This window comes from Crassostrea angulata, chromosome 7 (assembly GCF_025612915.1).
Source record: "Crassostrea angulata isolate pt1a10 chromosome 7, ASM2561291v2, whole genome shotgun sequence".
Classification (NCBI taxonomy): domain Eukaryota; kingdom Metazoa; phylum Mollusca; class Bivalvia; order Ostreida; family Ostreidae; genus Magallana; species Magallana angulata.
The window spans coordinates 25,400,235-25,413,769 of NC_069117.1; the positions used below are offsets into that span (position 1 = coordinate 25,400,235).

General features: G+C 32.1%; 1 protein-coding gene across 2 annotated transcripts; it reads left to right on the forward strand.

The window, feature by feature from the left end:
- The first annotated feature begins 1,920 nt into the window (after positions 1-1,920).
- LOC128191551 (protein mono-ADP-ribosyltransferase PARP14-like) lies at positions 1,921-13,058 on the forward strand. Of its 2 annotated transcripts, none has more exons than XM_052863683.1 (15): positions 1,921-2,327; positions 2,876-2,997; positions 3,600-3,827; positions 7,171-7,386; positions 7,989-8,019; positions 8,097-8,182; positions 8,306-8,539; positions 8,647-8,877; positions 8,967-9,027; positions 9,547-9,641; positions 9,754-9,996; positions 10,102-10,332; positions 10,550-10,583; positions 10,729-11,337; positions 11,537-13,058. In XM_052863683.1, exons 2-15 carry the CDS (start codon positions 2,914-2,916, stop codon positions 11,782-11,784), a joined length of 2,631 nt encoding a protein of 876 aa, XP_052719643.1. In that variant the 5' UTR covers positions 1,921-2,327; positions 2,876-2,913; the 3' UTR covers positions 11,785-13,058. The 2 variants fall into 2 exon arrangements, with proteins under 2 accessions (XP_052719643.1, XP_052719644.1); XM_052863684.1 differs by having other exon boundaries at positions 1,943-2,327; positions 2,876-3,131.
- The last annotated feature ends 477 nt before the right edge of the window (positions 13,059-13,535 follow it).

Sequence of the window (13,535 nt, forward strand, 5' to 3'; positions counted from 1 at the left end):
CAATTATGTTACACGCGATTAGGCAACAACTAACTGATATTAAACAGTTGTCTTCTTCCAGTTTGAAATTGCATGTCTGTGGTATCATACCAACACTGTGGGATATTAACGTTTTCAAATGCAAATAAACAATCACAAAACTACAAATAGATCATAAAGATCAATTCTAATTGGGTTGAAAATTCACTCCAAAATTGCTGAACTGTGATAGAAAAAATAAAAAACGACAACATTGTTAACATATTATCAATTATATAACAATTTTCATAAAAGAATAATTATACTCATGTGCTCACATTTCTACTTGAAGCTGTTTAAAGTTAACAATTTTCTGTTGACTGTGATGTTATAGTTATCATAACCATGCTTATCACGAAAACGTATAAAACGTATAAAATGACAAACTGTTGAAGATTTTTTTTATATTTCTGATAAATGATATACTTATGCATTGTGTTGCACAGTACTGTAGTTAAGGAAAATAAAAATCGTTAAAATAGCATTTGAATATGCAAATCACAAAAATCAACATAAAGCTAACTATTAGTTGTTCGTGTAAAACGATATAGAATCCATCAAATTAATGGGCTATCTCTTTGGGGTTGGTTTTACATTGTAGCTGAGTTAATGGTAATCTGCTGGATTTTTACGGTAACTTTTACAACCAACCTAGGGTTGACTTCCCGTGGTGCAGCAGCAATAGCTACAGTGGCTGGTCCGAATTTGGCCACCGAACTTACTACCAACAATCCAAATTGGGTAAAACATGGTGATATTGTCGTAACGGGTGGACACGATCTGGCGAACGTTAAAGAAATATATCACGGGGCTCTTCTATCCTGATATTCAAAGAGTTCAGGGGGGAACAAACCCTTCCGAAGATGCAAGTATTTTCAAAGAATGTTTGTATCAAATTATGTAACACGTATCAAATAAATCCTTTTCATTCGTTTGTAGATTCTGGAGGAACTTATCTTGGAATGTCTTCAGAAAGCGAACACAAATAGCCTTAAATCAATAGCATTTCCTGCTCTTGGAACAGGATAACCTAAATTTCTTATAGATGTCGCATCAGCTTGTATGGTATCAGCGTTTGGCAATTTTTGCCGAAAAAAACCAAGTTTAGTTACCTCTGAAAGTTATCAATTTCATAAGTGTTTAATTTTTGTAACATTTTCCATCTTTTCATAATTTTATCGTACAATTTCTGTCAGGATCTTTTATCGACAATTTTTCATCGAATTGATGAAAATATCATCGTTTATCATTTCTAGATGGGAGTGATATTACATTGTAGCGGAGTCAATGGCAATCTGCTGTATTTATACGGTAACTTGAGACGACAACTAGATATTCATTGCAGCCAAGATGACCAAGTAGCTTTTGTATACGCGTAAGTTTTGGTGCAGGTGTCTAGATAATAGAGAAAAAAATATAAAAGGAAAAATTTCTTTAAAAATATATACACAATCTTTAGATTTTTTTATTTTTTTATACGGTAACTTGAGACGACGACTACATATTCATTGCAACAAGATGACCGGGTAGCTTTTGTATACGCATAAGTTTTGGTGCAGGTGTCTAGACTTTAGAGAAAAGAATTTAAAAAGAAATATTTCTTTTAAAATATATACACAATCTTTAGATTTTTTATTTTTTTTTACATCAAGGTTGCTTACTTTGTTCATATGAATAAATAAAGAACACGAATACTAGTTAAAACCAATTGATTAATAACGAAATGTATGGTTGAATGAATGAGTAAACAAATGATTTACAAAATACTTAATCATAATCAATTGTATCCTTGTGACATTAGAAATCAAAATAAAGCTAGATATACATTGCTGATGTTTCTAAACAATTTTTATAAGTTAAAGCACTAGATAGTCGATGTTTGCTTCAGATTTGTAATTTTACCCCTATTTAACAGATACTCGTTCACCTACGGACAGTACGTCCCGGGAAAAGAAATTTGTCAATCGGAAAGAAAATTTTTACTTTTTCGGAACCATTTATCGTGCATATTGACGGGGTCAGTTCTACCTATTGTCAGGTTTGCTTACTGTGTCATATGAAACGTTGAGATCTTTTTGGGGGATGGAGTTTTTTATGTTTTCTTTTTTATAATGTAATATTATGTAAACTGAAATATGAACAGTTTTATTTAATATATATGATATATCAAATTACTGAAAATCACTGCATATCAATGTTTTTTGCGGAGAGTTATACATAGCACACAGTCAGAAAAACCTACTTTTGGTTTAGTGTGACATAGATCTAGAACGAATGCACACCACACTTATCCAGCATAACAAGAAAAAGTAAGTATATCAATTCGATGACAGCTTCATAATAAAAAATGGGAAAATAAAGTTGAGTTTCTTTATATCATAACTTAAGGAATTGCTGTAAATGAAGAAAAATTATAGAATAAGAAACTGTAGGGAAGCTGAAAAAAGGAAGATCATAAGACAGTGATATACAGTCATCAGATATATGCGATTATTTATATAATATTATTATTATAAATCAAGTACAAATGAAATAAAAAAATAATATCTTTTGTCAATATTTGTTAACATTTGGTAACTTTCGCTTAATTATATATGAAAATAATATTGACAGGGGATTTACCTTGTACAATCAAGTACAAGCAAGTATAATCTATTTATAAATACCTTTAATATTCAAAACGATCAATAAAAATAGATTTTTTAAAAAACAGTAATGTTTTACTATAGACACATGTTTACATGTGTATATTGAAACATTTAGAAACATTCTCTGGCGAAAAAAAATTATTATTCAGACTACAATTGTAAACTTCATTACACCATTGTGTGTTATGCTGACTATACTTTTGTTTCAGTTTGATGATAGTCATCACTAAATGGTATACTGTAAGCTATGTCAGGAAGCAGTGGACAGAAACACGTATTGGTTGGGACCCTCAAAGTCCGTGTCATCCAAGGCAGTATTGCTGATCAACAGGTAGATATCATCATTCGACCTCATCATCTCCATGTAGAGATCCACCATCACCACAATCATCATCGTCGTCGTCATCATTATCATCATCATCGTCGTCGTCGTCGTCATCATCATCATTATCAGTTCGTTTTAATGTAAATATGTTAGATATGTTATCATGTAGGCATCTGCCATAGAACAATTGGAAGCACTGAATTGATGAATTAAAATTAATTTGGGTTATTTGCTTTATAAAACGATCTAGCAATTTAAGATCACTTTAAATTTTAAATTTCAAAATGAAAATTCAATGGTCATCTAGTTAATAATTCCAAAATGACCATAAGATGTTTGATTTAACTTACTTAATTTAATCTTTGTATAAGTGCAACAATTTATTTTATTAGACTTTTTGATTTGAAGTTCTTTTTTTAAGTCATGTTGCTCTGTCACAATTGTATTTTCATGAAAAACAGTGTTCCCTGTTCAACCCTTAAACGTTTGCTCATGGTTTAAAAAACCCAGAGTTAAAAAATCTTACTTTTAATTTAAGAAAAAGTTATAATATTAAATCTTTCAATTTCAGTGTAAATTTTTAGTAGTTACGTAATAATCGATTTCAGGTTGATGTCATTGTGAACAGCAGCAATTGCAGTCTTAATCTCAGTCAAGGTCGTGCGTCTAAAGCCATGCTTGATGCTGCTGGTGACGGGATTCAGACGGAGTGTAGGACAAACTACCCCAACGGTATACAGGACGGGGAGATCGCCATCACTTCCGGCGGACAGTTGTCATGTGATGCGATATACCACGGGGCCTTATCAAAGTACACATGTGATGAGGATGAAGAGGTAAAGAATTTTTACCCTCTTAACAGAAACTTACAATCTGATACAATATATACCGGTAAGCTGTAAGCATATTTTAGAAGAGTCTCAATAAATGATATTGTATGGGTTGTTTCTTACTTCTTCATCTGGTGAAATATTCACAAACTGGTATTTAAAGGGACTTTGACAAAATTTGAGCTGAAAATTGCCAAATTTAATTTTTTCATTTTTAGTATCTAAGATCTTAGTGATGATTTGTCATCATTTGAAAGTAAAAGATTAAGTTACAAGCAAGATACAGAGTTCGAAATTCTTTGTTACATAAACAAAGCTCGAGTTTTGTAATTTTTAACATGTACTAGTATCTGGTTTTGGAATGAATTTCAATCTATTTTTTTAAAACACGTAATATTATTTTTTTTTTCACACATTTATTCAATCATATATATGTAACAAAAAAGAAGGTAGTGGGCCTGCGCAGAGGCTTAGTACAACATACATTTTGAAATTTTTTTTGTTACAATTTTGCACGAAAAAAAGGAGGAAAATATTCATTTACAAGTAAATTTCCGCACATGAAATGTTTCATGCTAAGTATGTCATTAATACAGCAAAGATAGAAGGAAACAAAATAACCAGGTTGTTACATGAAAAATATATAGATATCAAACACATATTTAGATTTGTACATAAGTAATTAGCAGGTTTATGTAACAGTATATTTCTCTGTTAGATGCGTAGGGGGGATAACAGTATTAGTGTCCAGAAAATCCCCCTACCAGTTTTATAATCTAAAGGTCTGGTCACCTTTAGAGTTATATTTTTCACAATGGCATTCATTTACAAGTAAATTTTCAACTATAAGCATAATATTTCGATTTGTACATAGATATAGCTCATACATGTAATAGCAAAGTATTTTTCTGGAAGATATGTGTAGGGGAAATCGGTATAAGTGTCCAGAGACTCCCCCTACCAGTTTTATAATCTAAAGGCCAGGTCACCTTTAGACAAACATAATTTGAAATATAATTACAATTGTTCATTCAATCTATTAAGAATATCAAAATTAAACATAATGCTTTTTGCTGATTTAACTGTCATATAAAGCTGTGTCAGTGCACTTTTCAAAAAACATAATAAACCATTATATGTTACAATGTCGTTCAAAACTCTTCATTTCATTTTATATTTGTACATTTTATAAGCTACAAAAGATACAACATAATTAAAGATAAACGTGTTTTTGTTGCAATATGCTGGAAAACCAATAACAATAACTTTCCATGTAACATTTATATTTAAGATATCAGATACTTTCTTCCAAATGGGGTTAGATATACAACAATCAAAAATTAGATGTTTAATGTCTTCTTCTACATTACAGTTCAGACAGTTTTTGTCAAAATTTTCTTTCCATTTACTTACACATTTATTACAAGATAAAATATTGTGTATTAATTTGTAATTAAATTCTGATACATTTTTATCAAATATCTTTTTCACTTTTTCCTGGTAGATATTACCCCACATTTGACGGTCATCAATACAAAAAAGTTTGGACCGAAAATTTTCCATTCTAGGCTCTTTTGAGTTTTTTTGTAATAAGATGTGGTAAAAAAAATTAGATTTTTTTCCTTCGACATGTTCGAAATATCCATGAAAATTGAAAAACAACTTTGTACTTCTATTATGTGTTATATTCTGTAAGTTAATTTTAGCGGCATATTTCTTAAGGGCACTTTTTAGAGTTATATATTCACATAGGTAATTGTTTGTAGATATCAGACTCTCTTTGATTTCGTTTATTGGTTTGAATCCATTTGAATTGAATAAATCATTCACGTACTTAAAACCGCTTTTAATCCAATTTGGAAAAAAGACTGTTTTTCCTTTATACGTTATATTTCTATTGAACCATATATTCTGAAACTGGATATTCTCTCGATCAGTGTTTTTACATTCATTAAAAGCGCATATTACTTCCTTATAAAAATGTGGGAGGTATTTGATATTTAGGTCTTGTGCGTTTGTAATATTAGTGTTTAATAGATAAGAGATATCTAAATTATATCTTTCTATACAAGCGTTCAAGAGTTGATTTAAATCATTGTTAGAATGAGTAAGTTTTGAAACCAATGATGCTTTTAAAGCTTTGACCTTAGTTTCAAAATCGGTGATACCAATCCCTCCATCTGATATATGTCTTATTAGAGTTTTACGCTTTATTCTTTCTCTTTTCCCCCATAGAAACGAGAAAATAATTTTGTTTACTTGTTTAAATATAGTTTGATCAGGGTTTTCAAGTATTGTTGCGACATAAAGAAGCTTAGAAATAATTAAAGAATTGATTATCTGACATTTTCCGAAGAGAGTTAGCTTTCTTGTTCGCCATGAGTCCAATATTTTTTCGAACTCTCTCAGCTTACATAGCCAGTTTTTTTCATTACACTCTATTTTATTATGTCCTATGTAAATACCTAGACATTTTACTGTATTTATGTTTATTTTGATATTTTTTATGGTTGTATCCTCCTTAAGAATGTTTCTAAGTTCTCCCAATACTATACATTCAGTTTTTGATAGATTTAATTTTGTTCCTGAAACATTTCCAAAATTTTCTATGATTTGGATTGCTTTTTCTAGAGAGGTTATGTCTTTTAAAGGAAAGGTGCTATCATCGGCATGTTGAATACAGTTTATTTCTTTTTCCATATTTTCTAACCTAAAGCCTCGAATTGAATTTGAGCTATTAATTTTTTTAATTTAGAATTTCCATTACAAATAAAAATAGTATTGCTGATACGGGACATCCTTGTCGTATTCCTCTGTGCATTTTACATTTTTTAGAAATCCAACCATTATTTTTGATACAGAAATTTGGATTGGTATACAAAAATTTTATCCATTTAATAAAGTTATTCCCAAAATTGAATTTTTCTACGTAATATTATTAATGAACACAGTGAATCAGTTTCTCTTGTTTGGCACTAGTCATTTTGTCAAAGATATTAATTTCTATGGTTTTCATCATTTGTAAACAAATACAAGACTCAAGCTTTGTTTACATTACAATGATTTCTTACGTCTGTATCTCGCTTGTAACTTGACTTTTAACATTCAAGGTTTTGTAAATCATTCAAAATGCACGAGTTTTAAATATTTTAACTAAAAAATAAACAAACTTTTGATCTAATCGTGTCTAGATCCCTTTAAATCAACTCGAACTTTCAATCCTTACAAATTCATTAATTTTGTACCCATATTTTCTATGATTGTATGTAGCTCCCTTGATCTCCTTTATTTAAGTATGTCATCTTATTTGCACTTCTTACCAAACTAGAAATCAGGATATCAATTACAGGTCCTTAAAAACCTGATCAATGCTTCGCTGGACCAGGCAGAAACTGATGAGTATCAGACCATTGCGTTTCCCGCTCTTGGGACTGGCATGTTGGGGTATCCGACAGATAGAGTCGTAGAAATCTTCTTTTCTTGCTTAGAGCACGCCTCAACTCGAGCCCAGTCACTAGAAGACGTTTTCCTCGTCATCTTCCCAAAAGACCGTGATACATTCAAAGTAGTAACATTACTTTTGTTTTTTAGTGTTTTTCAGTATCGTTTTATATATTAATCAGAATGATGATGGTTTACTAGAAATTGATTTACATGTACAGACCTTTTAAGTACATTTAATATTTAGAACACATAAATCTCTCTAGCGCTGTTTTTTCTGCAAACAGATATGTAATCTTATACACTTGTCACTTTTTATGTATCCCAACCCCATATCCTCTTGCGTAAATATCTCAGTTTAAATTGCAACTATATTTATTACGAAGTAGTTGACATGAATATCCGTAAGCACTATCAACAATCAATAAATCAACAAAAGCACGTTTTTTAAAAAAATGAACTCAATGTCTACCCAAGTTATACGAGTATAATCTGGGATGGGACAGTTTACGCATTTTGTAAGGTCAAGCGCAATATTAGTACACTTTTGACGTTGGTGGATTGTGACATGTCTTGTGACCTGCAATTATACAAATTGAATAAATTTTTCTATCCAATCAAATGCAGCATACCAACCAGATTTAACGTATATGCGATTAGACGTTTAACTAATAGATACATAGAAATCTTGTTTTGCAATTTGTAAATATGAATTGTCTATTTCAGAAATTTTTGACTGCGGCTAAGGCAAAGACGGGTAAGATAATGAGACCTTTTATAATCTATTAAAAGTAGAATCAGCATATCATATATTAGTTAATTCTTATTTTATAGCTAATTCAAAAAAAAGAAAGTATGGTGGCACAAGAATTGGGAATGTTAATGTGAAAGTGGTAGTTGGCGAGATGAACAAAGTAAAGGTACGTGGATGCTAGTTCATTTTTCTCCAATTAAAAATTAGCCGTTTCGACTTAACATCAAGTATTTGATATTGTAATGCAAGATGAAAAAAATTATTACTGATTGAAAGCCGTTTATATTAGGCAGACGTCATAGTATGTAGTGGACCGACTGACTTGCAACTGAGCAATCAAGGACTGTCACAATCCCTCTCAGACATAGCAGGGCCAGAAATGCAAGATGAACTAAACCAAAAATACCCAGATGGTATTGAATATGGAGAGTTTGCTATCAGCAAGGGTTATAATCTTCCATGCCGATATGTGTATCATGGGGCTCTACCAAAATGGTCAACAACGGATCCCGATCCCTCTTTCGTAAGCATGTTCCATATTTTCATCAAATAAGATTGTATATCCATTGTAAACATATCTTGCTCTTTGACCTTGTTTTCTTCTAATTAGGTATGATTTTAATTTTTCAGACAATGGAAGAGCTAATAGACAACTGTTTGGAAACAGCGGACCGTCACAATACAAAAGCAATAGCTTTTCCTACGCTTGGGGTTGGTTCTTTGTTATATCCTGTCGAGGAATCTGCCCAGCTAATGGGGGAATGCATTAGATACTTTTGCACAAATCATTCTGGAGTCAACATCAAAACAATAATTATAGTGGTGTACAGAGGCAGTTCGAACTATGCAGATGTCTTTGAGGTAGATATAAGGAAAAAATCGTTCAAATAACATACTATAGTGCTAGAATATGTTTTGATAATACTAATAAATGCAAATTGTATTTTAAGGAGTTTAAAAAAGAATTGTCAGGAGGACCATTGGCTGCCTCTGGATCCCATAAACTTCAGGGTGCTTAGACTTTTTTTGTATTTGCTAGTTTCAAATAACTTGGTCATTCTAATTTAAACTTGACAAAAACAGTATTTGACGCTAAAGGCTTAAAGAAATTTGCAGCACTTATGCAATAACAGACCAATTATGTTAAGGTTTCTCTAAAGCAAACACATTGACTTCTTAATCTGCACAATATAGAAGTGACACTCTCTGTTTGAATCTCATATATTTGGTACAAAACCAGAGGAAACTTTCTATCGCATACACTTGTTTATAAAACGGATAAAGATAAGTGTGTTCCGAAACATTTCGTTTTTCACATCTGTGATGATTGTTATTTTATAATAAATTCATTAAAACTGGATAAATTGTCCTACACTTGATATTTGACCACTCCTCCAGATGCAAGTACGAACTTTTAACCAGTCCTTATAAATTGATTTGATAATCGGGTAAATTTTTGCCACATATAAAAATAGCTTATGCATGATGAACATTTGTACTTATTTATAATTATCTATTTTCTTTTTTAAGCTTTACCGGTGACTGTCGTATCTCGACAATCCCATTCTGAGCAGATTGGTAACTTAACAGTGTCCTTGCAAGTTGGGAACATAATTAAACACCAGGTGATCGCCAGACTCTTGTGTTTTAACAAAACTCCATGTTATGAATTTCAATTTATTCTCAAAAAAATACACTAGTTTAAGTATGAATTTTTTCAACCTGTCGTTGATATAGGTAGACGTAATCGTCAACAGTGTGGGGTCCGATTTCTCCATGTCGTCAGGGACGGCGGCGGCCATTCAAGCAGCCGCTGGACCCGGACTGTTGAGAGAACTGGAACAAAACTACCCCAGGGGAATCAAAGAAGGCCAAATCGCTGTGGCAAAAGGCTTTAACCTGAGATGTAAGGAAGTGTTTAATGGAACTCTCTCGCCATGGTATTCAAAACGTTCTTCAAATGTCAAACTTCCGGAAGAGGCAAGTAGTGAGCATAAGTAATGTCTTCAATTAATATATATGTTGAAATATTGTAATTGATGTCTTAACTTTACATCCAATTAATTATAAATCAAAAAATGTTAGATTTTGGAAGAATTTGTGAATGCTTGTTTGGAACAAGCGAACAAAAGAAATCACAATTCCATCGCTTTCCCGGCACTCGGAACCGGTTATCACAAGTTCCCTGCAGATGTAGCCGCAGGAAGCATTGTAGCAGCCATTAACAGATTCTCAGGCCAACAGAAACAACAGAATATTAAAGACATACGCGTTGTATTGTACGGAGGAAGCAATGATTTATCAACATTGGAAAAGGTTGAGTTTATTTTAATAACAATTATAAATATTGGTACATATAAGGGTATCGTTGTATCAATTAAAGTTGCAATGCCAAGTGAAAGCAATCATTTAGATAAATACATACTCTGACGAAATTGTTTTATTTTTTTTTTAAAGATGAATATTTTATACATGTACGTGTGTAAGTGTCAAAATGGCGCATACATCATGATTATTTACGTAACATTTACAGGAATTTAAGGACACAATAAGTCAAAGCTCCTCGGGTATGTATTATAACAAAGAGAGGGTGTTTTTATCTTAGCATCTTATTAATAAGAATTTCAAAGAGTTGAAAATGAATTTAAAAACAAATTTGTACGTATACTTACATTTCCAAATGCATGTTTCTAATAACCCAATCTCGTTCAGGACGAAATGCTATTAACAGCCCGGTACCTGTTTCACCCGCTGTTAGATCAGTACCACCTAGAGGTACTCCCTCTTATCTTCAGTATAAGTGCACTGAGTCTCAAAGGACACCCTCTTACTGGACCAAAATCACCCCGAAAAAATCTCTAAAGGATTGGAATCTGCAAGAAAGGTCGGGGAAATATTATTTTCTTACTCCTGACCAGCAAACTTACAACTGTATTGAAAATGCTTTCCAAAGTACAATAGGACATACAAACGCGCAGGTTGTTAGTATTCAAAGAATAGAAAATGCTTCTTTGTTCATGAAATATGGAGATGAGTGTCAGAGATTATTTCGGAAAGTTACTGTCGAGGGTACTTTCACACCACCAGATAGAATTCCACAGTCTTACGGGCCAGTAAAAGTGATGTCGTTTTTGAATCAGCAATTCAAAGATCACACCCATTCCGAGATCAATGAGTACTACTTTTTTCACGCAACAAAACCTGATCTTGTGGATGTCATTTGTGGGCAAGGGCTTGATAGCAGATTAGCAAATGAAAGAGGGAGATTAGGGACAGGGGTGTACGGAGCCGAGGAAGCAAACAAGTCGCACCAATATGCAGGTATCTCATATTAGTAATTTAATTTTGTTTGGTTAAAAGACAGTGTTAGGAGGCTTACATTCAAATTGCTCAAACTTGAGGCTCTATTCTTTACTAAGTATGCTAGTAAATTTTTTTGGTGAATTCTTTTCAAAATTTTTTACATTGATATTATTGATTCAATACCACATACATATGATGAGAAACTATTTCTTTACAGGTTGTGACCAGCAAAACCGTTATCCGATGTTTCTGGTGCGAATGGGACTAGGAGACATTTTTCTGACTCAGAGAGAAGTCCGATTCAAACGTCCTCCGTGCAAAGTCTGCACCACAAACGTGTGCTTGAACCACCAAGAACTTCACGATAGCGTAATGGCCAATGGTGGAGCTTTTTCCCACCGAGAGTTTGTTGTATACGACAGAAACCAGAGCTACCCGGAGTACCTGATTTGGTACACTGTGTAGGTTAAATCAAGACTCCTTGTGATAGATAATGATAGAGGTTACGTAACAAATTTACTCATTGAAGTGTTGACTGTGTAAATAAGTCTTTGATATTATTTTATTTACACATAAATTGACCATTAGTAAAATGCACATTGATTGTTGTTGACGAGGTTGAAGTTGATTTTAATTATTGAATGTGTGTGTTTGTGTGTTTAAAGATTACTAGTATATTATAAAGGATTATATACCTGATATCATGTAGCATACATCATTAATTTTTTCCCTTATCGATCACATGTAGTGTTTTACAGATTATTACGTAAAGGTTTTCTGGATATTTTTGTTCATTTCATTATCAGAAGGTACATCTCCTTTTTCTACTGTCAGTTTTACTTATAAAAATTCATTTGAATTAATTATAGATGTATTAAAATTTTAAAATACTATATTGTGCTAACTGCAACTTTCCTAATACAATATATTTACATTTTTTCAGTGTTTTGTGATAACATTACGAATTGAATTTGTATTGTAGAGTTCAATAAATTTTTATGGCGTAAGCGGCGTTTTTATAATTAAGAAAAATGAAAATCACATAGATATATCGGTAATTTTAATATTTAATCGTACAATTGCTGAAAATCATGTAAAAATAATGAATAAGGAATCATTCTTTAAATATTATGAGGTGATCAAATACGGCCGGGCGTGATTAAATCTATCACAGCTCATTTTAGGCTTATTGAATTTCACCACGCCCCGACCAAAATTATCACCTCATAATAGTCAAAGAAGGATTCTATATTCCTTACATTCAACTAAAAAATTTATTAGTATTGTTTTGGTACTAGTAACGCAATCGACACACTGGATGGAGCGTGTGAATCCATCTTCTTTCAAAAATCTCACTCTCAACTTAATTACAGTCTATAATTTGTGTATTTTTAATTTAGGTTAATCAATTTTATAACAGTTTGAATGATTTGAGTTTATAAAATCAATAAAATGCTTTTCAAAGGTTCATATGCTAATATATAAAGGTATGGAACACTGCAGAAAAATATGCTACTGTAACTGTGTTAATTAGAGGCCGTTTGTGTAATTCCTATTGCAATGACTTCTATTTTTTCATACAGTCAGTTTGAATACGCAAACTTTCTTTCATTACTTTATTAGGAGGAATGACAGAGTCTTTCATGCACTGGTCTTGTCAACAATTTCAATAGGAAGAATCAATTTAGTTTTTCACACATACTTAATAACATTACTTATATTTCGAGGAAAGTACAGGAATTGCTTATCATTCTTACAATAAAAAAAATATTTCAATGTCATTACTTATGTCTATGCTTAAAATTGTATGTATATCCTGTTTCAAGAGATCCGTAAGGAAGAAAACTACTCGTGAAAAATGGAAAAATATTAATGATCTCCTGATTTCGAAAACGCGGAAGGATATTTGGTCGTGTTGTCAAAACTCCATAAATAACACGGCTTTTGATACACAGCTGGGGAAAATATTTAAAAAAGGAACAAACCTGTTGCTCGTATACCCGTAAGAATGGCGTGTTATTACGTCCCTCGAAGACCGATGCTGGGATTCGATTCCTCCGATTCTTCTTCGGAATATGAAGATACTGACGAAGAATGTGAGTACTATATAGACCATACACAATGTCACATGCACTCATGGCAAAATATGCACGTCTGCTTTAATTGTAAGTAGGATATAAATGTCAACTGAGCTGGTGATTCTATGTTTCCTTAGT

What these genes read in the sequence shown, in the direction of transcription:
- LOC128191551 (XM_052863683.1), top strand. Translation starts at nt 2,914, where the DNA reads ATGTCAGGAAGCAGTGGACAGAAACACGTATTGGTTGGGACCCTCAAA. An exon ending in GCGAGATGAACAAAGTAAAG is followed by an intron (nt 8,183 to 8,305) that starts GTACGTGGATGC and finishes CGTTTATATTAG; the next exon opens with GCAGACGTCATAGTATGTAG. An exon ending in TGGATCCCATAAACTTCAGG is followed by an intron (nt 9,028 to 9,546) that starts GTGCTTAGACTT and finishes TTCTTTTTTAAG; the next exon opens with CTTTACCGGTGACTGTCGTA.